The sequence below is a fragment of the Euwallacea similis genome, chromosome 4 (genome assembly GCF_039881205.1).
Source record: "Euwallacea similis isolate ESF13 chromosome 4, ESF131.1, whole genome shotgun sequence".
Taxonomy (NCBI): domain Eukaryota; kingdom Metazoa; phylum Arthropoda; class Insecta; order Coleoptera; family Curculionidae; genus Euwallacea; species Euwallacea similis.
Genome location: NC_089612.1, coordinates 576,501 through 600,505, shown reverse-complemented (window position 1 = coordinate 600,505; position 24,005 = coordinate 576,501). Strand labels below are relative to the sequence as shown.

At 35.7% G+C, this 24,005-nt stretch overlaps 4 protein-coding genes across 5 annotated transcripts; 2 read left to right on the top strand and 2 right to left on the bottom strand.

Moving 5' to 3' along the window:
* Positions 1-679: 679 nt before the first annotated feature.
* Positions 680-2,795, bottom strand: LOC136408743 (MORN repeat-containing protein 3-like). Its single transcript, XM_066389885.1, has 4 exons — positions 2,594-2,795; positions 1,093-1,392; positions 864-1,048; positions 680-814 (listed from the first exon to the last, which is right to left on the bottom strand). Exons 1-4 carry the CDS (start codon positions 2,736-2,738, stop codon positions 680-682), a joined length of 765 nt encoding a protein of 254 aa, XP_066245982.1. The 5' UTR covers positions 2,739-2,795.
* A 402-nt stretch (positions 2,796-3,197) lies between these two features.
* On the top strand, positions 3,198-6,981 carry LOC136408735 (zinc finger CCHC domain-containing protein 8 homolog). Its single transcript, XM_066389876.1, has 7 exons — positions 3,198-3,605; positions 4,041-4,183; positions 4,243-4,585; positions 5,003-5,333; positions 5,386-5,692; positions 5,804-5,953; positions 6,038-6,981. Exons 1-7 carry the CDS (start codon positions 3,266-3,268, stop codon positions 6,584-6,586), a joined length of 2,163 nt encoding a protein of 720 aa, XP_066245973.1. The 5' UTR covers positions 3,198-3,265; the 3' UTR covers positions 6,587-6,981.
* On the bottom strand, positions 6,860-9,277 carry LOC136408738 (small integral membrane protein 14). 2 transcript variants are annotated; one of them, XM_066389879.1, is made up of 4 exons: positions 9,126-9,277; positions 8,952-9,050; positions 7,599-7,647; positions 6,860-7,198 (listed from the first exon to the last, which is right to left on the bottom strand). In XM_066389879.1, exons 2-4 carry the CDS (start codon positions 9,036-9,038, stop codon positions 7,020-7,022), a joined length of 315 nt encoding a protein of 104 aa, XP_066245976.1. In that variant the 5' UTR covers positions 9,039-9,050; positions 9,126-9,277; the 3' UTR covers positions 6,860-7,019. The 2 variants fall into 2 exon arrangements, with proteins under 2 accessions (XP_066245976.1, XP_066245975.1); XM_066389878.1 differs by lacking the exon at positions 9,126-9,277 and having other exon boundaries at positions 8,952-9,081.
* Positions 9,278-10,543: 1,266 nt separating this feature from the next.
* DAT (Sodium-dependent dopamine transporter) lies at positions 10,544-23,846 on the top strand. Its single transcript, XM_066389877.1, has 11 exons — positions 10,544-10,655; positions 13,364-13,618; positions 15,418-15,552; positions 18,306-18,460; positions 18,522-18,601; positions 18,660-18,933; positions 19,813-19,916; positions 19,974-20,211; positions 20,263-20,491; positions 20,549-20,817; positions 22,242-23,846. The coding sequence occupies exons 2-11, from the start codon at positions 13,441-13,443 to the stop codon at positions 22,380-22,382; spliced, it is 1,803 nt and encodes a 600-aa protein (XP_066245974.1). The 5' UTR covers positions 10,544-10,655; positions 13,364-13,440; the 3' UTR covers positions 22,383-23,846.
* Positions 23,847-24,005: the final 159 nt, after the last annotated feature.

Here is a 24,005-nt window from a genome sequence, read left to right as displayed (position 1 = left end):
TTAAATTAAGGGGTGAGGTCACCAAAGCAGTACCATCTAGACGTCAATACGTGCAATTCACACATTTACATGGACATGAAATACATTTTCTACGTAAAGAAAAGATTACTTGAAGCAAGAGAATGGTAGTGACAAGATCTTAATTTGTCTTTTATTTCTTACTGATGATTAATTTAGATCTGATTTTCTTAATTAAAATAAGGAAAAGCATGTACAGTAATGAAAAAAAATAAAAAAAGAGAATTAAAATTCACTTTCTAGATTTTCCAGGAGTTTCTTATTTGTCTATATGCTTTGGTCCATTGCTGTAGATGCTTTAGTTATTATTATAACCAACTCTCTTTTATTTCATATTTCGGTCGTTTAAAAATTTTCAAGATTTAGCGCCTAGTCACTGTTTCCGCATGTTGTACCCGATAGTAATGCCATTGTTTAGCATGGTCTCATTATTTCTGATAAATCATTTTGAGATTTTCTATTGGAAAAATGACGATGTTCGACACAATGAAATACTACTTAACTTTGTACTTAAGTACATTAATCAAAACAACACACATTCAATAAAATTGTATTACTGTGATTTGATATTACGTTTTTATAACAAGTTACAAGACATTATTATTAAATAAACCTATTTTGAGATAGACTTTTCCTTCCTCTATGACACTAAAGTGTTATTTTATCCCGATTCCATCGATTTTCTGACGATTGACTCAACATTGTCGATTAACGTGTCTTCACATGGGCCCAAGCTCCCTGGCAGTACCAACTGCTTGGCTCGATCGGATACCTTTTCCAGAAATTTTAAAGTCACCTTAACGTACAGAAAACACAAGAAAGGTTGTTTCTTCATGTGTACTTACAAGGGGTATAGCACAAGGCTGCCTGTAGCCTAGATCACTCATCTGACTGCACACACAGAAATCGTCATTCCAAACTCCAACTTGTAATTGACCGCTGTCCAAATGAACAAACCGGCCTTTGCCGTGTTTTAAGTCGTTGTACCATTCGCCCTCATAGCGGTTTCCATCAGAGCGAATTAAAATCCCTAATTCATGTTGGTCGGAAGTTGCCAAAGGGTCAAATGCTTACCTAAACCTTCTCTCACATCGTTTTTAAATTCCCCATCGAAATACGCGCCATCAGGATACCATTGCTGGCCGTGCCCCTGCCTTTTTCCACTCCTGAATTCTCCAATGTAATAACTCCCATCTGGGTAAATTCGCAAACCATGCCCATGCATTTTTCCGTTCTTCCAATCACCCCTGTAGCGCAAACTGTACACATCTGTGGAGGGTGTGCGTTGCGCTAAAACTCCAAAACCGTGTCTATAATTATTTTCCATGTCACCCTCGTAGAGCTTCCCATTTCGAGTTATTATAACCCCTTTGCCTAGAAATTATTATCCTGCAAGATTTCAAATTTAACTATTTGCGGTCGAGTGCCGGCATATAGCCACTCAAATGTGTCTTCAGCTGCGGAGGCGCATTGTGAAATAGGTCCCGTACGTTCATTTTTCTTAACACGTTCAATGCGCACCATTAATGTTGGCGTGACGAAGGGGCTAACTTCTTTCGAATGAATAATTTTGCAAATATTTAATGTTAGGAAATGTTCAGTAGCAAATCTTGTTGAAAGACTACGAGTTTTGCCATTTTGGTTAAATGATGCATCGGTGCGTCATGCGCACTGAACTTGATAAAGATGGAATATGCATGAGAATAGCAAAATAAACGGCCACGTTGATTTTGAAAGAAATAAGTGTTATTGAGTAGTTATTGTTTATTATTGTTTACTATTGATCTTTATCCTTTTGCGATCAACTTGCACTTATAATAATTGTTATAAATTATATATCTTAATTGAATAAGATCTAATTAAAACTGAGTTATAGAATCGTTTGGTTCAGTGTAAATCATTCATTCCTCAGTTCTGATCATAATAAAAACGCAGGAGCCAATAGCGAAGGTTGATGGCGGTTCAATTTCTGCAGCCTAAGGCTTGTGAACCGTTCGGCTAAGGCTTCTATGTGAATAAAAATGCGCACCATTTAACGTATGTAACATTAGAGATTTTTGGCGATTAAGGCTTAGCGCGCACTTACGATTTTCTGTCGTGCAACTAAAAAATCGCAATGTAGGTGCACATATTAGCCGTGCAGCGCGTTCAATAGAAAATTTTTGAGTTCCCACTATCACAGCCCAATAAAATTTGGTTTCGGGCTAGATTCGAGCGTTTTGAATCCGAGCAAAATTTTTCAAAATGGCGACACTTCCGGTTGTACCGGAAATAGATACCAACGTCGTCATTTTAAATGAAACCTCCTAATTGTTTTAGCACTAACCTCGTTGGACAGAGCTTCATCCCTGGATGGCTCTGTCAGTTTGTCCGTCTTTATTTTATTGCTAACTCTAATAATATAATACTAAGACTTATTAACTACTACACCTCTAATATATGTAGAAAAAACTTTAGTTTTTATAAGATAAACGGTCTACGTACTTATTGTTTCTGCTGTGCTCGCAAATAGCTCTCGTCCCGACCGACACTCGCTCGCCAAGCGGCAAAGGGTTAAATGCGGTAATGAATTTACCTGCTTTCTTGTCGTTTTTCCATTCCCCAATATATTTATCTCCCAAAGCGTTAAATATTACATGGCGAAAACCATTTCTTTTCGTCATGTTCTCCAGGGCCCTGGAGCGAGGGACCGCGTAATGTTTTGGGTTCAAAAAGGGCATAACTACTGCATATGTTTGATCAATAGTGTTCCACAAGCATGAGCAATTCAGGAACAGAAGAAATCGGACTGTGGTATGGTGTTTTGAATAAAAACTTTCTGAGCCGTTTATCACAGCAATTAAATACATATAGTTGTATGTTCAAGAATTTAGAGCATTAGGGACACCCCAAGTAGAAAATGGGGAGATTATAGAAGATCTAGCTGTAGCTATGATAGAACGATGAGGGAGTTTCACAGTGAAATCATTTCCATTATGAATTATTAGAACAAATTAATATTTTATTATGATCTTTGGTATTTCGAACTAATAAGCCATTCATCCATTTTGTTCATTAATCGATAACATGAACATCTCTATTAATCCAAGCACTCATTACTGTCAAGAATGACAACGATAAATGACACTACATACTACTGTTGCTGTCAAGGTGTCAAAAGCACTTTAGTTGATTTATTATTTATGGAAATTAATAATAATTATCGAAATGAATTAAAAAATTTCTGAAAACTGGAAAATAGTTGAAAATGTCAGCATCTATGAAAAGGAGTCGTAAACGGAAAAGTGCAGGCGTTTGTGACATTTTCGAAGTTGGGGAAAAGGACTTGTCTTCGTCTTCAGAGCCAGAAGAACTAAATGTGGGAGCACCTGATGCGAAAATTCAAAAAATTCACGTGGAATCCAACATCTCAGAAGTGCGAGACGCTGACGAAGAGGTGTCAACAAGTACCACACAGGAGAATGAAGAAAACAAGGCACCCAATAATGTGTTTCAACCAAGGCTCAAAGAAAAGTCCTTGGGAAACTCAGAATGTGTTGTTATGCTTGAAAAGTTAGCTCCTGAGGTTATAAATTTGACTGAGGAAGGTAAGTATATCACAAGTATCCTTTTGAGAGTTGAAAATCCATCCCAAAATGTGTTATAATCTTTAGAGATGAATTTATGAACTCAATTGTTCCTGTACTAAAGCTGTCATGATAGTGGCCCTATGTAAATACTTTTATACCATCTCAACACAGATTGAATAAAGAATCCCTCTATTTTCCCTGTTCAATATCCTTTACTTGCATCCCTTGTAACTCTACTATAATTGTGGACATATTGAATGCTAGCAACTTGTGTTCAAGACAAGACCAGTTATGAATTGCCTACAGTGTTTACCTAATATTTGGGCCTAAATATCTGAAAAATAGCTGAAGATTAATATAGAAATAATTGTATTTTTTAAATCAAAGAAGAGACCTGTTTTTTTTTGTTTCTTTATAAGATATAAAACTAAAAACACATTATTTGGATTCTAGATTCATCTTCGATAAGTGAAGAGGATTCCTTAATTATCATTGATGAAGTATCTGCATCAAAGGATAACAATTCTGAAATTGTAGATTTAACAGGGCATTCCAACGATCTTAATACCATTTCACCTCACAGTCCCTCAGTTAATGTAAGTAAACTGTCACAACCTCACCAGAAAAATTGTTACTAAATGAAAGCCCATTTAAGGTTATTTTAAGTGAAAAAGAGGCAGATACAGGTACTAAGTCACTCAAAGCTACAGTTTCAAATGAAAATGAAAGTGTAAATATTAATGCTTTAGAAGATGGAGAAGTCAATGATGAATCTGATGTGGGTAGTCTGGATCAGGAACCAGCAATAACAATTAAATTCAGGGATAAATTGATTGCTGACATTTATAAGCAGAAATTCATAAATCATATACAAACATTTATTGAGTTGAATCCCATAGTTGACAATATGATAGTTAAGGTTTTTAGAGATGACAGTGTAATTCTAAAAGAATGGGTTGTGTTAGATGATAGAGTGGAAGTACCAGAGCAAACAAAGGGTAAGTAGATTCTCTTGTTAATAAAAAAAAAATTGCTGACTCACATCAGGCTATGAAATATTTTCAATGCAATACGTCCTAACACAAATTACCTGACCTTAGCTTTCTCTATTTTTTTGGAAACAGGTTATAATTCCCTTTGTGATTATTAGTTTGGTAACCATAACATAAACTCAAAGAGGACTGAGGAACAAACTCAAGGATTTTCTGCATACATTTTTTATATGCCTATAGAGAAAGTTATGCTTTGTAGATCATTTGGCCAGTATCACTGAACAATATAATTTTTTTACCAGGACAGAAAAGGTCAAAAAAAAAGCAGTGATTAATATTTCAAGTTAAAATCTATTTCCAAAATTAGTTTAATCTTTATGTTGAAAAATTGTATCGTTATACTATTTTCACATATATTTTTAGGAGAGTTGACCATAGTTTTACCTCCTACTCCAAAACATGACAGTCCAAGGAAAAAAAAGAAACGAAACAAATCGCAAATTGTGACTGATTTATTTGTGGTTGACACAAAGCCTGCCCATGGTACCAACAAACCCTTGCTCACTAAATATTGTGCCAAGTTTTCAATAGATGGTGAAAAACCAGAAGGTACTAATAGCAAGAGTAAACCTAGTTCAGGATCTTTGTGTTTCAACTGTGAGCAAGACCACTCAATAAAAGATTGTCCATTCCCAAAAAATCACGCCAAAATCAACGCTAATAGACAGAAATTTCAGAGTAAAAACAAATCTTCGTAAGTGTCTAAAAAACTGCATATTTTCAAAGATATTAAGCACCAATTTTAGGAGGTATCATTTAGAAGAAGACCAAAAATTTGCTCATATGAAGCCAGGTGAAATTTCTACAGCTTTAAGAAAAGCATTGGGACTCAAGAAACATGAAATACCTCCCTATGTTTATCAAATGAGAATATTAGGGTATCCTCCAGGATGGCTGGAAGAAGCTAAATATGTGTTGTCAGATTTAGCTATGTTTGATATTGATGGTAATAGCGTTGGGAACGCTAACACCAAGAAAATTCAAGGATTAGACCCAGAGAAGGTTGTGAATTATCCAGGATTTAATGTTCCCTTTGAAAAAAACTTCAAAGATGTAAGTTGTTAATTAATTTGGTCTTTGATTTCATTTAGGTATTAAAATAAAAGTATTAGATAAAAGATTTCTGATCTTTTTTGCATTGCATTAAAATATGTGTCATTTTAGGAATATAAATATTACCAGGTACCTCCATTCTGTGATAATTTTAGTAAACAAAACATGATTGACTTTTTTAACAAAATGGTTCAAAAGGAAACACAGGATATGGAAGCTCATAATGATATGGATTTTATCGAGGAACAAAATGGAATTGAGGTAGGCCAGTATTTGATTTGAATAGTTTTATAAAGAACTTGACCAAGATCTTATTATACTGTGAATTTAATTATTGTTTTTCAGGCTAAGCAACAAGCGGATTCGAGTTTAGGTTCGGATTCCTACAATGACCCAGCGATAAGTCTGCAAGAATTAGAGAAGCAAAAAGTGACACTTTTAGAAGAAATAAAGAAGGCCGGTGAAACCTTGCCGTGGAATCAAGCCTCCCACGATATAAATCGTTCGAATGTTGACGAGTCCACTGTAGACTGTAATGAAGCAAATGAAAAGTTACAAGATGAAAGTATAGATAAAGAAAGTAGAGTTGATAATATGGAAAATGTGGAAATTACTGCTGAAGAAAAAGCAGGTATAACTGTATCTGAAACCATGGAAAGTTCGGTAATAATAAGTACACCAAGTAATGTGGAGAGTCTGAAATGCAGTATTTTTGGTACTCCCATCATAAAAAGTTGTTCCCTGTACAACAAATTACCGTGCGCAGACAATTTTATGAAAGGAGTAAGTCCGGTGATCGATTTTGAGAATTTGCCCAATTCTACCGGAAAGTACGAGAAAATGACCAATGTATTACGTAGAGTGCGGGATACTTTAAAAGACCTTCAAAAATAGGAAACGCCATTTATCCTCTATTGGGAATACGCGTTTTACATACTTAAACATGCGACGAACTTTCAGTAAATAATAAAATGTATATTAATGCCATTAATATTGATTTCAACAAATGAATTGACATAGAGATGTAATTAAAAAAATATTTATTTTATGTGCAATTTTATCATTTATTTATACCAATAGCGTATTTCACTTTCTTGAAATTGAAAATATGTTTTATTATTCATACAAATGTTACATATCATACAACCCTAATAAAACACTCATAAATTTATACTAAAATACGTATATATTAAATTTCTTCATATTTAAAAATGTAATCTCTTCCTAAAAGTCAACAATTGTGAAAGACTGACATATACCAATTTTTGGAAACAATACCTTGAAAACAATATAGATAGAATACCGTCAACATGAAATTATAGCGATATTAAATTGCTGGGGGTGCTGATGGAGGTGGGTTATTTGAATTTCCACTAGAAGGCTTTTCAAAGGGCTCAATTCGTTGTGGGCGTGGACGGAAGAAAAAGAAAAGAAATGCAATTCCGATCAACAACGTTACCAAATACAAATTTTCAGGTTGAGTTGCTTCATCTAATGGACTTATTCCTGAAATTGTAATCAATATTACTAAAAAAATTTTAATCTTTGAGTTTGCTTAAAAGCATTTTCTTGATGTTCCAGAAGACAATTATTATTTTTCGTAATTCTTATATTCTTATATAAAATGACACTTCTCAAAAACTTTTGAAATTTTGAAATAGTTTACTTTTCACAAATGGTGAACACCCACTGAAAAAATGAATTGACAATTGTGGAGAATTCTACTTTTTCGTAACTGGTTATAAATAGCAAAACAATATATTTTTATCCTGTATGATTATGCTACATGTTGGAAAATACGTATTTTATATAACTCGCATTCCTTTACAAAAGAATTCCCATTACACAAAATAGTACTTTTCAAAAGTGGCAATAACAAACATAAATAGCTTTTACTATGGCTTACCTGGTTCAATACATTCTGTATCTGTGCAGAGGGTTTGGGAGTTTCTGAGCTAAAAAGATATGTGCAGTAAGTTCAGAGACCATTTCTAGAACATATATGTGTGATGTAAGATTGTAAGTAATTACTGTAAAACTTTGCAAATTGTGAAAGTCATTAATTACTTGTATTAAAAATTGGCAAGTGACATATTGTTGGATAGAATTTAACTAGCAACAAATATATAGTGTCCAATTTAGAGTTCTAAAATTAATGTAATTTCCGGCTAAATCGGTAGTTACATTAAGTTCGCCATGACAGCGAATCATGTAGTTTTGAATCGCAAATGTACCATGCAAATTTCGTTTGTAAAAATTTATTAGCAAATAAATTATAGGCGTCAGCCACTTACTTGGGGTACCAAGTATATAATATTTAAAAAAATTTAAGTGTAAAAACACATTGTGAACATAGAAATTTGCTATGTTGACAAATGTATTTCAAATGTACATAGACTGGTTTGGTTCAAAATGGAACACATGTTATTTCAGAAATCAGGCATGGTTATGTACACTGATAGCTGAGGATAAAATATTACGTGTAGATCAGGTTTAAGCTGAATAAAATATTAAAGAACAGTGGTAGGTATTCCATAAGCACAACTTGTTGATGCCATTTATTATTCCTGTGTGTAATATTCCTATTGCATGTGATAAATGGCAATTGTAGTCAGAAAAAATAATGATAACACAGGCCTTGAACTGATACCAAAATGCAATTATACTTTTTCCTGAAATTTGTGAGTAGGATGTAAACTAAGAGCCAGATGATGTGGGAATTGAATAATGTTAGCTAGCTTTAATGTCGCCATATCTTTGGTGATGTTTGATTTTCAACCAAAGATGAATGATGCAATCCTTGATCTATGCATAATTGGCTTTGGATATTTATTTTATAATTCCTTCTCATTATACAAATTGTGAATTTAATGCCAGGCAAGTATTAAAATTTTTAACGAGACATTAACAAAATGTGAGGTGCCTTGAATTTTTAATTTCAAAAATGTTAAGCATTATTTGCACAATGAAAACTTACTATTAACAAGTATTAATTTTCTGGATCAAATATAATAGACACTCCTTTGTATGTCAACAAATTACATGCATGCACTTTCTCAATAAATGAAAAAGATATCAAATTAGGTATTATAATTTTTTAATTACTGAACTTCCATTTGCATAGCATAGACCACAAATTACAGTCTTCACTTTTAACTAGAAAATCTAACGTCGGCAAAAGAATGTCGAAGGTAAGCAAGATTTAGCTGTCCCAGTTCATTTGGTATTCAGTTTTTTAAGAACCACAACTACCACCTACAACATTTAGCAGACGTCTCATTGCCATTTCCTGGTCCCATATGCATTCGCACGAATTGAACCCATCTCCAGAGGCGTCGTCACCCATTGCTTTAATGTTCTAATAGAGAAAAAGAGCTAGACGCTTTTATGGCACCTTATTATATACATGTTAGTTGATGTTGAGTAAACTTACTGTTGTTTTCGGTGTTTGGAACCAAAGTGCGTAGACAACAGCTTAAATTGGCATTAACTGTTCCATTTTGCATAAACCTCTATTATTTAAACAAAAAATTACTGTAAACGTTTACACTTCTTGGTTTATTTTATTTTGTACATGAGATAAATCAGCTGTTACAGAGCCGTCAGTCCTGTCTCTCTATTAAGCATGTTGAAACTGTTGTATAACGTTCCAAGTCAAGAAGTTATGAAATGGCAACGATGGATGGTAGAGCGAGTTGCTAACTTTAAATTCGTAAACGATATTCGAGTGCAAGTAGTGAGACTTTTGTAATTGTAGAAATAAATTTCATTAACGTCGATTGCGATTTACTGAACCCTTCCTTTTAACTCGATAAAAGTGCCTTGAATCCTCTCAATCCCGCAGGGATAAACTATTGCTCTCTGAGTATTTTTTTCCAGATACGCGTAATTTAAATCGCTTTTTTCTTCTCCGACCAGTGGGTTTGATTATTCGGATAACTTTCGGCTATTCCATTGAAACGATAAAATATCCACGCTCTAAAGCAACCTCTCGCGAAACAGCCATTTGACCCCAACAATTTCTTACCCCATATATCATAAGCTCTGGTTTACGTCACTTCACGAATCTTTTTTATTTCTGAAAATATCTGAGCATATTACAACATGAAGTGGAATTACACAGTTTTCCACTTTTCTTTGGATAATTAATCAAAAAAAGTATATGACAAAAGTTTTCCACACACCATATCTATTCAGGGACGATGACGGGTCGCATAGCAATCGTAAGCGGATTTGTTTCAACCTGGATCTTGGATCGCTTTCTGACTTAATTTTTATGGAAATTCTCTAAGAGGATTGAGGTATAAAATAATGCCTTTTGCGGTTCAGCCGATGGCATTAGTAAGTATTAGCAATTTGGCTGATTTCATTACCAAGTAAAGAACTCTTCATTTTCTCTGTAAGGAGTATAGCCAGAGTCACACGCGTATGTGCGTATGGTGGGTGTCTACCTTCCTCACCTATTACGCTAACAATGAAATCTCGATAATGAAATCTCTTAAGAGCTATGAGTAAAAGCATTTTTTTAACTTTGAAGCAATACTTATCCCGACAATACTTATACCTCGAAACCCAATTATTACACGCGCTTAACCTATATAATATACCATGCCTACGTGTTCTCTCTTATCATTGCAGACTTCGCTAATATCATTATTACTCCTTCCTATAAGATCGCGAAATGATTTCGGAATTTTTGCAATGTTTACAAAGGGGCGGGAGTACTTCAAAATTCCGCAAATCAGATCGTCGGAAGAAGTTAAGAGTCCTCTGGAGGATGGTTCTTGGGCCACGCATGCGACGCCGATCGACGTCGTGACGCGTCTTCTTGTTGCACTGTTCTACCGACGCACGTTCAGAAGTTGCCTTTTCCATCAACAGTCCGCATGGGCCAAGCAGACTCCAGTTTCCATCTGATATATATCTTGTGGCGTTAGCCAGAGATGCCAAGAATATTTCGCTGGTAAGTTCTTTTTGTATATACAGCGTAGGACGTTTTAAAAAAAATTGTCAGGAGGTACCTCCTCTATCTACAGAGTGTAGCTATAAATGGGGAAGAGTTGCAACATATCGCAATCTCTTTATTCAAATTTTATTATATATTTTGATCGGTTTTGGCGCTCGTGAATGAGCAGGAAAGAGTGTTTTGTTATGTATGGAAGGACCCGCTATATTTTAGTTTCTATTTCCATGAAACGATATGAGAAGTGGAATGAACAAGTGAAGAAAATCTTTAAAAATTCGGGTAAACAGTATACGAAGTTTTTAGATGAGGGTTCCCAATACGTTACGGAAACTTTACTATTGGACAACCACAGCTCTTTTTCAATTTCAAAGATATTTTAAAAAATGAATGAATTTTGAGTTTGGACGATCGAACATCAATTAGTAAATTATATTCACATGTTTTCACTCATTACCTATATACATTTATACAGAGTGGGTCAATTTATACTGGTCGAACCATACAGAGTGTTGAAGTTTTACATATGTATATGCCATTGACGATCTATCCAAAAAAGTATAGAGCCCGCGTTGTTTGTAAGTTTTGTTGTCTCTTGTATTCTCTTCGCACCTTTCACCATTTTTGAATTTTTGAAAACTACCCCAAAAAATGTCATTTCAATTACATTTTTGGTAGATCGATGAGAGGAAGATGGTGGTAGAAATGAAAATAGATGGTAAAAAAAGTGGTGGTTCGTCTCAGATGAAACTGAAAGTACTTGAAAACGGTGGGAAATACTAAAAAAATGCAAGAGACAAGAGAGTTTTCTAGTGAAGCAAGAAATTTAGAATTTTGAGAATATAAAACTGTCTGTTTTTTAAGATATTTTCGAATGAAATTGATAGGGCGGCAGTCAGTCGCTGCACAAAAAATCAATGAAGTATTGGGAATTGATTCAGTTTTTTGGATATTACGGCTCTCTTCATATCTATCCATTTCATCGATTCATCGATCGATCAAATTCTGTAAAATCTGACTGAAATGAAGAAAAAATTCCCAATTCTAAATTCTTCCACTGAATTATAACCGCATCTATTACGTCCTGTATTTATGTTCGTTTACAATTTTTCGTTCCACACAAAAGTAAATTTCATTTTACCTTAATGGCCCTGGAGATTTGCTTTTTAATAAGGATATTTGCTAAACCCACACACTCCTTGATTGACCGTTGTACTCTTTTTAAGATTATTGAGCTTATTTAGCCTGAAAACACTTAGTATCGTGTTGATGGAGATTCAGGCAACGAGGAAATTTACTGTGTAAAAAATCCGGTGGGAGAAAATGTGTAGTAAGTTTAAACTAATTAACTATCGAATTGCAAAATTTTGGATTTTGTTGATGAGAAAGTGAGAGATATGGCACAAATACACTTTGGAGAGAAGAAAAAGGCGAGAAGCGAAAGGTCCATTGGAACAATGCCGCGTTACTGCTAATTCTCAATCCAGAGTTTTCTCATAATGACCGCCGAAGTCGCATCTTTGGAAATTTGTCGTGTTTAACATAAAATCCACAGCAATTTTAGATAAACTAAATTGGCGGACATTTTCGTTCAGACTTCTTTTGTACACTTTATCTTAAACTGTTGGGACTGAACCGAGGTTGTAGATGCGCGAGGGCCGTTCCTATTGTTACACATTTATTTACATTATTTCACGTCGTTTTGTGTGGGGTAAGATGTATTGGAGACCTTTAAAATGTCCCTGTAAATTACATCTATCCAGCTTCATTATGTGCTAAAATGATTAGCAATTACTCCTAGCGGCAAAATCAGCTAATTTAATACATAGAAGGATGGGCCGGGGGTGTTTTAGATACGTGAACCATCAGTAATTAAATTTAAAGTCCCCGCGCCTTCTAATATCCATCAGGTATCCAATTTGAGCTATTTCCAGGAATATACCACCATCATCATCGACCAATAAATTTCCCTCCCGCTGAGTATGCCCCTTCACTTCACCTGGTAATAAATCAAGTGTATTGTGTGTGATTGTATCGTTAAAAACAAATTAAATCTGTTTTCCCATCGAGCCTCGCTGATGGATGACGATAATCCAGGGAGAAGTGGTCTTGTCCAACACGGTCCGTGAATGAAGAGGTCTGGATCGGACGGCATGTCATTCCCCCTATTCGTTTCAAATCTCATTCATTATATTTCAGGATAAGTGAGTAAATAATAAATCCGTCAACTGAGTTATTAATGGGGGTCCAGGTAATTAGGGCTGCGGATTTATTTCCGGTTATAACAGAGCTAAATGGGCATTATTGGGTCAGAGATTTAAGTGTCCTATTGAAAAATTTTCGATGCGAAGAACACGTTGAGAATTCAAATTTCGGGCCTTTCCCAAACCTTTCTCGATCGGTTAATGATGAATCGAGGACCGCGATTGAAAATTACTCACGGCAATCTCTATTAGTTAATCGCGAATTTGGCGAAAGCGCACTTTCATGTACGAATTGTGCGGTACGACTTACTTAATCTTACTTTACGTTTTTTTCGAATTTTCCCTTGTAACTGTCTTTTCCAGACCTTTCCTTTGTACCGTTGATGCTTGGCAGTCAATCCGTTCGATTATTTGCAGTTCTTAGAACGACTCACTGACTATTGCGATGCTCTTGGAGTACTGCTTGGACCTTTCCAAAAAAACAATTATTTTCGTTTGCTTCAGTTTGGGCAGCTTCTTACACCATCACCACGACCACAGGCTGCCTTCGGCGGAAGAAAACAGCAACCCCATAAAGCACCATGTCGTCATGTAAAACCATGGCGCAGAACCGTCTCCGGGGATTACCCAACATGCAGACGGCGGACCATCGCGAGACTTGGGGCAAGAAAGTGGACTTTTTATTATCGGTCATCGGGTTCGCTGTTGATTTGGCCAACGTATGGCGATTCCCTTACCTATGTTTCAAAAACGGAGGTGGTAAGCTTCCTACACTATTATTACCCTACGCTCTAAAATCAAATTAGTTTCGCAATAGCGACGTTAGATCGAACTATCGCCTTGGCACAGTTCGTAGTTAATGTCTTTAATAAACTATCACCTTCATGTTTAAAGTGTTCTCATCTGCATGTCACTAAAACAGGAGCCTCTAATGGTTCGGAAATTGAGTTATAACGTGATTATTGGAAGAAAGAAGCCGCTGCGAGCGATTCCCACTTTAGCGACCCTCAACTAATTAACTGACGCTGCTCACACTTTGAAGATGAGCCCTGCTTATTAACGTATACTTAGAATATATTACTTGCTGTAGCTATATCTAAAAAATGACTCACATATTCTTTACTTGAGAGTGCCGGATAAGATAAAAAATATAAATATGTTCGAGGCGGGTTGTTTATTCTTTTTTTGATTTTTGTGGTATAACGCTCCACTCCAGGAGGGTTATTGAAGTGGTGGAATTGCGCTGTTTTTAATTAAAATTGGCTGGAAATAACTTTTACTCTTTTTTATTGAGGGCTCAAATGAGTAACCGCTTTCAGAACATAGGAAATATGAGTACGAAGGCGAATAAAAACTTAATTGTATGAGAGATGAATATCCAAAATATGGGAAAAACTCTGAAAATACTCTTTTCAAATTGACTTATTAAATGTATTTTCCCGATATTTTGAAAGACTAGAATCTGAAAAATCAATTTTTTGGGAATGAAAAATTCATCCCATCATGGCGAATTTAAAACAGGTCAAGACTGAGAAGTTGCTATGTTAAGGATGATTAATGCCAACAAACAGAAACTTTGCAATTTCTACAAATTCTGTAATATTTAAGTCTTTAGTAGGTAAAATTCTAAGATAAGTGTTCAAGCTATTTTTTTGCATATAACGGGTTGGTGAAATACTTTATGTACTAAAACAAAGGAAATTCAATTCTCTTTAAAATAAAATATCACTCCCCCCCTTTTCATCCGAGATTTTAAAGGTTACAGCCACCCCTTAGTATGGGTTGGAGCAGAGGAGGTGCGCATATGTGTCCCCCTGAAAACTAAAGTTTACGTATCCGAGCATATTTTCATTTAGTCGTTTACAAGGAAAAAACTTCAGTGAAAACTTTTCAATGCACCAAGCTGTATTGCTTACTTTGACAAATGTACGAGGTTAGAAGTTCAATAAATGTCATAACATTATGTCATATTTGACAGAAAAAAGACTCTTTTCAATAGAAAAATAGGTTTTTTGAAAATTTCCAAGGCATATTTGATTTTCTAAAAGTGAAATTATGTTAGAAATTAGTCTTTAACCAAGCAGGGCTGAACCCCAAAAAATGAAAATTTAAATAAAAAATTTTGTACCTTTCACAAGAGTTGGTTCACCCATCTGGGGACACACGATAGAAATGTTTTTGTAATAATGGAAAATATTTACAACATGGGAAGTTTTATTTTTTTAAAAGTTTTATAAGTAGTTGTGAGTTAAAATTAAAACGTTTGTATCGCTGTAACCATTATACAATAGTAATATAAAGTTTTTATCGTCGAATATCGAAATTATAAAACTATTTTCTTATTGGGGATAATGCAGAAATTTACATATTAAACGAATAAAGGAAATCAAATATACCCGATAGGTAAAACAGAAGTTGCAGAGAAAGTTAAATTGGAGGAGAAAAACTTTTCTCCTGGTGATGCACCTTTTGCCACCCATTTTAAAAATATGATACAGGGTTTAGCAATAATTATATTAAATGTAATGCTCATTCAACTTCTAGTGTTTTTGTTATAGGTGCATTCTTAGTTCCATACTGCATTATGTTGATCGTCGGAGGAATACCCCTGTTCTATATGGAGTTAGCATTAGGACAGTACAACAGAAAAGGCGCTATTACGTGTTGGGGCCGATTATGTCCGCTTTTTAAAGGTATGGACTTAGTTTTATGGCGACACAAAAACTACATTGTAATACATATTCACTAATGGTCAATCTAATGAGATTTTCATTCTTTGTTCTCGAACATTCTCATTATTTTTTTGTATGGTTCTGTGCACGTGTACTCCCTCAAATTTATCTTCTTCTCAGAGTTTTAAAGTAGATACTTAACCGACTTGGATAACTACAAAATGTTACTTTATCGATTACTAAATATCAGAGGTCTCCTAAACGAAAACAATCCCTCACCATCCCGCAACATAATAAGGGAAAAGGGCACAAATCCACAAGTATATAAAGGAAAAGCCAAAGTCAACGGGTTTCGAGTCAATTATTATGTTCTTCCAGAAATCTGCGGAAGGAAGTCAGCCATTCCCAGCTCTTTTGAGGCTCAAAAGCAGGCGATTATCCGCGTAAGTGCGGAGGGATTGAAAAAGTTAGCAGTTTACCTCGGCAGAAACGATTCTGTCATTTACATATAATAATACTTAATAATAATAATGAGTCGCTGTTATCTGTCTCCGTGTAGATTATTTCGTAGGCAACAATCTATGTGTGGAAGTCGTGATGAATATTTATGCATTTGTTATGTGAATACTTAACTTTTAAAAGAACTTGGCCATCCATTACTGCCCGCCATTACGGCCCCAACTGGACGTCACCCCGTCTAGCAGATGCCCATTCAGTGGCTCGCAGCTTGAATGGTGCACTTGGAAAAACTAACTCGCCTCAGTGGCACAATATTCATTTGGAAAAACGATATGCTGATATTAAATTAATACGAGTTTTCTGAAAGCGTACAAGTTGATATTTCACTTAGATATGCCGTTCTTAAGAACAATAAATATTCATCGAAATTTACGCGAGATTTAAACGTCACAGCTTGAATGACGTAGTTAAGAAAAGTGACACAATGCGTCGATTTAAATTAACGAAGCCGGCATTGATTTGGCAATTGTTTTTTACTTTGACGTTTTAAAACAATATGTTAATCGGTTAAACGAACCTACATAAGAATGGGTTGTCAAGCGACGGTTAATGAAAGGAATTTTATTCTAATCCACTATAGAGATGGATACAGCCAAAGGGACATAATTCAAATGGTAAATAGATGTCCATTAATTGTGCATCACATCAATGAGCGATACCACAATTAAAGTCGAATCGCGAGTAAGCCCCGGGCGGCCCCAAATGAAATATCTCTAGAACGCGAAGAGCGATGGTTTGTACGAGAAATAACTAATAATCCTAAACAAAGTTGTCCGTAACTGTATGAGGAGGTGGAAAGGCAATTTGGAAAAAGACGCAACCGGGAAAGAATCGGACACACTTTGAGAAAAATAATATACAGGGTCGGACTGGGAAAATAAACCGTTTATTAAAGAGAGAAGAAATAGAGGGGCCCCATTGGAGTTCGCCAGAGAGCACATTAGTAAAGATTTAAACTTCTGGAATTAAATAATATTTACTGATGGAACCGAAATCAGCTTATTTGGGTTGGATGGAAAAATATCATTGTGGAGGAGGCCTAATAAGGAGCTGCGCTTAAAAAATTTGGAAGCTACGAGGAAGCACGGTAGAGGTGGATTGATATTGTGGGGGGTGCATGTGGTCTGCAGGACTAGACAACTTGAATTTTATTTGAGAACTATGAATCAATACATGTATTTCGTTATATTAAGACAATATCCCGTACCAAGTGCTCAAAAATTAGGACTCAACAATAATTATCGGTATTATCGCGATAACGGCATCGAGCATGCATCGCATCTGTTTCGCTGGTGGTCGCTTTATACCGGCCCAGTCACCAGATTTAAATATAATTGAAAACTTGTGGTTGGCATTAAAAAACAAAGTGTAGAACGACCCAATACCTGAGAAAAATTAATTAAAGACGAAAATTACCGAGGCGAGCCCCAGAAGACACAAGAAAGTTGGCAAAATCAATGCCCAGACGTCTACGGGCAGTCACCGATATCTAAGGAGGACCGACCAAGTATTGACAGTGCCACATTCATTTATAGGAGTTTGTTACCCCTATTAATTTTGTAATTTTACGTTTTGCATTATTTATTCTGCGACGTTAAAATCGGACGTAATTTGATAAAAATTTTTTCGTTTCTTAAGCAAATCTGAGAACAAACGTTAATTTATATGCTTTAACAAGAGTCATATTAAATCAATTTTACTATGTCGCTTTTTCAAAAAAAAAATTCTACCCGAGACAAGTTAACTTCCCTTAATATCGCCTGCATCACTTAAGCTGTGAGTCTCTTCAGCAATCCTTTTATCGCTCGTGTACCTTTCACACTTGCATAAAGAATTAAGGCCGATCCAGAAGAAATCATCGCTCATGATCACACAACTTATGTTCCCCAAACTAAGGGCTTTTCTCATTCATATGTGAAAACACTTAATAAATACGTTCTACTCAGTGATTTAAGCATTTTATACGTTAAAGTGATGGAAAAGCGGTCACTTTTATGCCGCCCCATTTCCTCCAATTTAATGCTAGGTCTGAGTGCCGTAAAATATGCTTTTAAACCTTTTAACGTCCTCACTCGAATAGAGAATAAAAATGACTTTTGCGGATTTTTATCTTTAACATTTCATTGCTTCGTTTACGTGGAGAATCGGTAAGATTCCGTGACATTTTATAAGTATGTAATACAAAGCTCCTTATGCCTTTACAACCTAAATCAGGTATCCAGTTTTTAAATTTTACTATACTCGTTTCTCTGCAGGAATCGGATACGCAGTAGTTTTAATCGCCTTTTACGTTGACTTCTACTACAATGTTATCATCGCCTGGGCCCTTCGGTTTTTCTTCGCTTCATTCACCAGTTTACTCCCTTGGACAACTTGCGACAACGAATGGAACACTCCCGATTGCAGGCCTGTACGTATAAAGCTATACCCGCTTACCGTTAATTCAAAAAACCTCTTACCAAAATGTCTAGTTTGATTTGGAAGCCAGGAACGCCAGCTACGCCCAAAATAACAGCGACACATTAGCTTCAGCTGCATCGGAATATTTTAAGTAATTTTTACCTCAAATTTGCTAAAGCATTTCGTTCAATCCGTATCTTCGATTGCAGCCGTGCAATTTTAGAGCTGCACAAAAGCGAAGGTCTCCACGACTTAGGAGCGATAAAATGGGACACAGCTCTATGCCTTTTGGCAGTCTATGCAATTTGTTACTTCTCCTTGTGGAAGGGCATTTCGACTTCTGGAAAAGTGGTGTGGTTTACAGCCCTATTTCCATATGTGGTGCTTTTGATTCTGTTCATACGGGGCATTACCTTGCCGGGATCGGCCGAGGGCATCAAGTACTATCTGAAGCCAAATTTTAACGTTATATCTTCTGCGGAGGTAAAAAGATTTGTTTTTAAACTTCGCCTTCCCGCGTCAAAAAAATTCCCACATCGGGTACATTTGTGTCCCAATATTGAATGCATAAATTGTCCTTCCCGGACGTTTGCCATTCATGCATACAGGGCGTCCGTTTCTGGGGTTCACCCGTGGGGATCGCGGTAACCGTAAAAGATACGAAATGGCTAAATTGAGGCAAAGTTGCGCAATTTAGAGTTCAAGAATATGTCGTTTCGGTATTTTAAAAATTCTGACGACCTTCAGAGATATTTGAAAAAACTGAAATTTTGGAAAAACTTTCAATTTTTTCTTCAGCTTATTAGTGAACGAATTCAAATCGATTAATGCTTCATCATCGCAAGTTTCCCTTTTCTGCAGCGTGTTGATGTCATATGTAAAACTCGACGTTTCGATTTTCGACCACCATCATCAATTTTGTTTTTTCTTATAGGCACCACCTTGGATTTTCACATTTTTTAATTCGGCATTTTTTCTGTAATACAGTGTAACTCACACAAATATTATTTATAAAACATTTTGCTACGTACCATCAGCAATAGTGGTACGCGGATTTCTACTTGTTTTTGCAATTGTACTTCACTCTTCATATAAATTTCTGAATCTTGTATTTTTTGAAAATTAAAAACTTTCACAAACAGATGAAATGTGTAAGATTCTCTTTACCCAAACATTAACTCACTAACGTATTCAAATTATTTTTGCCAAAATTCGAAAAAATCAACCCTGGGGACATGTACCCGGAGTGGGAAGAAAAAGGTCCGCAAGAAAGTGAATTTTTAATTATTTTGGATGACTCAGGAAGTTATCTTACCTTATTACTCTCGCAACAATTACATGGTAATAATAGTATATACTTAGGTATGGGTCGATGCAGCGACGCAAGTCTTCTTCTCACTAGGGCCGGGTTTTGGGGTTCTTCTGGCTTATGCATCATATAACGAATATCACAACAACGTTTATAAGTGAGTTTGTGGATAATATCGAATAAAACTCAAATTCCAAAAATCAATAAACCATAGGGATGCCCTACTAACAAGCTTCATCAACTCAGCAACCAGCTTTGTGTCAGGTTTCGTAATATTTTCGGTTTTGGGTTACATGGCCCATGCCACCGGAAGATCCATCACCGAAGTTGCCACAGAGGGACCAGGCCTTGTGTTTATCGTGTATCCAGCAGCCATAGCTACGATGCCTGGGAGCATATTTTGGGCGCTTATTTTCTTTATGATGTTGCTCACTTTAGGATTAGATAGCTCGGTAATAGTTGTCTTTGTACGTTCCCTCCTCGATTAAGCAGCTTTCTTTTAGTTTGGTGGCTCTGAAGCTATCATCACAGCACTAAGCGACGAATTCCCAAAAATCGGACGTAACAGAGAGATTTTCGTGGCAGGTCTATTCTCGTTGTACTTTTGCGTGGGTCTGGCTTCCTGCTCTCAAGGAGGATTCTACTTCTTTCAGCTGCTGGACCGCTACGCTGCAGGGTATTCAATGCTGTTCGCCGTTTTCTTTGAAACCGTTGTTGTATCCTGGATTTACGGTAAGCTCTTACATGTAAGACTGGTCAATTTCAAGCAGCAGGGACTTCCTTTTGCAGGGACTCAAAGATTTTGTGATGACATCGAAGACATGATCGGCTTCCGGCCGGGTTTGTATTGGAGGTTTTGCTGGAAGTTTGCAGCCCCGGTTTTCCTGCTTTTCATAATTTTTTACGGCCTGTGGTTTTATGAGCCACTCACTTATGAAAACTACGTCTATCCCACGTGGGCGAACATTCTGGGCTGGGGCATTACAGCCTCATCAGTGATTATGATCCCAGCAGTGGCCATTATTCAGTTTTTAATTACACCTGGATGCTGTGCGAAGGTAAGTGCCAACGTGTTTTTTACACAGGCATGAACTTGTATCAAAGCGATGTGAGGACAGAGTTCTCAAATAACAAACATTTTTAGTTATATTTTTTGTGGTTGGAAAAATATGAATTTGGAACATTCAGCCTGGTTCAAGTCATTTCTATGAAAATATGATAAAATGTCCTTCATATATTTGCGTCACACTGAATCACGACTACATAATTTGGCCCTCAAGCCTAACGATTTTAGATGGGAATGGCCAGAGATTAGAAGCATCATAGACTAGATCTTATATTATAAAATGGTTCTATAAATGGTACTTTTTCAAAAACATTCTAGATTACTGAATTAATGAAAAAGTGCAAAGAGGCGGGAGGCACATTTGTGCTTCTAGACCGTTTAAGCTAGAGAAAAATGTTTGTTACAGTCCTATTTTAATTTTTCGTTTATTTAGATTTGCACTGAAAATTTAAGGTAGGAAAATACAGGTTTTTTTTACTTTAGCTTAAATGGTTTAGAAATTACGACCTTTGGAAGTGTAAAAGTGATTTACAATTCAATGTCCAGCTGAAAATTGGAATAGGGAATGCTACATGAAATATTCCTAAAACCTTGAGATGTATCTCAAAAAATTAAAAAATATCTCGGGTGTGTTGGTAGGAAATTCAAAGTTACTGCGACTTTTTAATACAAGCGGCAACATTGGGGCTGTTACAATGTTCGATAGTGATACTCAAATTTTCAGCACGATTTCAGTCAGTTCTCCATAAAACTCTAACGTATCATCAACTATCGAACTTTTTGTATCTAATTATCAGATTCCTAAACTAACCAAGATTCAGAAATAGTCTGTATAAAGTTCAAATATAAGAATTGTCGAAAATTCACTGACTTATGATATGAATCACTCAATATCTGCACTTTAACTGTTAAGTAGTTAACTTATTATGTCAAAAAACAGCACGTTCAATTCTATCAAATGCTTCTTTCACTCAGAGGGATTACCAAATGCCCCTTCTATGTCCACAATGAATCCCAATCTTTCTTGTGTGCAAAGGCCCCTCCGTGCTGCGCCCAAGGTGGTGTGGACTAATCTTCGTAGATTTGCCATCCTAGTAAGGCTACTCCGTTGCTTGGAGGGGCCTAGTGAGTAGCGGCCCCTGTTTCGAGCGCCGATCAATCACTCCTCTCGAAAGTCATCAGTAGGAAACTTGTAAGGATTATAAGTCTAGATGAGTGTGGGTCGGTGTAATCCGACAGACCCGCTTTCGGGCATGACTTTTACCATTCACCGCGTTCCCTAAAATACATTCCCAAAGCTGAAGGAAGATATTAGGCATTGTTACTAAAGGCACAGATGTGGAGTTTTTTTTTTAATACAAATGAGTGATGATGATGAGTAAAACTAATAAAAAATCATTTTTCTCGATTCTTAAGCGCCTGAAAAAGCTAACGACACCATGGCAAGACACTCAAGTGAGCAGTCAATCGAATGGAGTGGTGCAATCAGATAGCAATCAAGTGCGGTTATCTTCAACGGCTCAAACTCCGACTGAACAGCGACCGGTCGAAGTTTGAGATAAGAAATTGTGTAAATTTACTGAATATTACGTTTAAACGCTTTGATTTAAGTTTTTTAATTATATTTTTTTTTCTATTTTTTTTCAATTTATATAAACCTTCAAGGGTAGGATCATTAATTAACTGAAAAAATGCTAAAAGCACAATTAACATTATAAACAAAAATTAGAGTATTAAGTGTCGGCATAAAATTAATTAGTAGTTAAAGAAACTTATTGAGAGCAGATATAAATAAAATAATTGAAATCTAGAAATTATTTACTTTGTAAAGTCGTGTACCTGTCTTCCTATGTACTAATAACAATATACAAATAGATATTTTCATTTACATCTATAATCCTAGGTTCTAGGTATAAGCGCCCTAAATGCTTATTATCTGAAAATGATAAGTTTGGTTGTGATATGTATCCACCTGATGAATGAAAACTTATTTCGGAACATTTAGCTTTCCGAGGCTCAATGGGAGACTGCCTTCGCTTCTATTGAGTCCCCGCTCAAATATCTACGCGCTGCGTGAAGGGAAATGATACTTAACACAACCATAAGTGGGAGACAAGCACTCTATATTTATGGCAAGAAAATTGGCAGTTTGGTCGAGAAGAACCACTGTTGTCAATACTTAAACGTAGCACTTTGTGTTGGATTTGTGGGCTTTCTTATGAGGTATGGGTGTAAATTAAAAAAAAAATAGAACGAAAAGTGTATTCTCTCATTGTAAATGTACCCATAAGGTCTCGATATAAACAACCAATATTAATCAAGTTATTATACCAGCAACAGCATATTTATGTACATAGTGCAAAAATGCAGTATATATTTAGGACAACAGTATTTTTACAGAATGTATTAGGTAGCAATATGCATGTAATTATTTCCAAGAAATGTTGTACAGTTACAATAATTAGAGAAAGCAAACACCATGAACTGGTCCCGTAGAATTACCGTTTTATAGAGAATTTTTGTACTTTTGAGAATTGACTTTGTATAATCGTATAAAGGGCGGAAGGTCAAACAGCCATTTGATTTTCCCCCGTTTTTTATTGACGAGTTAGTACTTAGATAATGACACTATTATATTTTAGTAAAAGCAAAATGTAACAGATATATTCATATTATAGCATATCTCTAATAATGTAATGAAATTTATTGTTAAGGTATATCATATGTTACCAGTGGTTTCCAAAATAAAAAGTTTAAAGATATATTACCTAATGTAAATAAATAGAGAAATAGGTATCTAGTTGTGATATTGTACTAATTTATTCGGCCGTAGGACTATTCTATTCTTGTGTTGTCTATTATCTCCTCCATGTTTTTCTCACTTGGTGACTATCGTCTTTCTTATTATTAAATGCTTTCTGCCATTGTTTAAGCAAAAGGAGTTTCCAACCAGCCATTGCAAACGCCTTAGCTAATTTCCCGTAGAAGTTGTCTCTGTTTAAGTAATATATGTTCAGTTATGTACTCTGGTATTCATTTATTTCAAAACCGGCAAGTATTAATAGATAAGAAGGTATTTAATTGTTTCCTGCAGAAGCTTTTTAGCTTTGCACGTATGCAACGTATACGAAATTTGAATAAACTTTCCGTCAGTGTCAATGGGAGTCAATAAAACTTCGA

Coding starts and splice junctions, on each gene's coding strand:
- LOC136408735 (XM_066389876.1), top strand. CDS start 3,266: ATGTCAGCATCTATGAAAAGGAGTCGTAAACGGAAAAGTGCAGGCGTT. Junction 3,606..4,040: donor TATAAATTTGACTGAGGAAG/GTAAGTATATCA, acceptor TTTGGATTCTAG/ATTCATCTTCGATAAGTGAA. Junction 5,693..5,803: donor TTGAAAAAAACTTCAAAGAT/GTAAGTTGTTAA, acceptor GTGTCATTTTAG/GAATATAAATATTACCAGGT.
- LOC136408743 (XM_066389885.1), bottom strand. CDS start 2,738: ATGCCCTTTTTGAACCCAAAACATTACGCGGTCCCTCGCTCCAGGGCC. Junction 1,049..1,092: donor CGATGTGAGAGAAGGTTTAG/GTAAGCATTTGA, acceptor AACATGAATTAG/GGATTTTAATTCGCTCTGAT. Junction 815..863: donor AGCCTTGTGCTATACCCCTT/GTAAGTACACAT, acceptor CTGTACGTTAAG/GTGACTTTAAAATTTCTGGA.
- DAT (XM_066389877.1), top strand. CDS start 13,441: ATGTCGTCATGTAAAACCATGGCGCAGAACCGTCTCCGGGGATTACCC. Junction 18,934..19,812: donor ACGTTATATCTTCTGCGGAG/GTAAAAAGATTT, acceptor GTATATACTTAG/GTATGGGTCGATGCAGCGAC. Junction 20,818..22,241: donor CACCTGGATGCTGTGCGAAG/GTAAGTGCCAAC, acceptor TCGATTCTTAAG/CGCCTGAAAAAGCTAACGAC.
- LOC136408738 (XM_066389879.1), bottom strand. CDS start 9,038: ATGGGTGACGACGCCTCTGGAGATGGGTTCAATTCGTGCGAATGCATA. Junction 7,648..8,951: donor TGAGACGTCTGCTAAATGTT/GTAGGTGGTAGT, acceptor ATATCTTTTTAG/CTCAGAAACTCCCAAACCCT. Junction 7,199..7,598: donor TACAGAATGTATTGAACCAG/GTAAGCCATAGT, acceptor TTACAATTTCAG/GAATAAGTCCATTAGATGAA.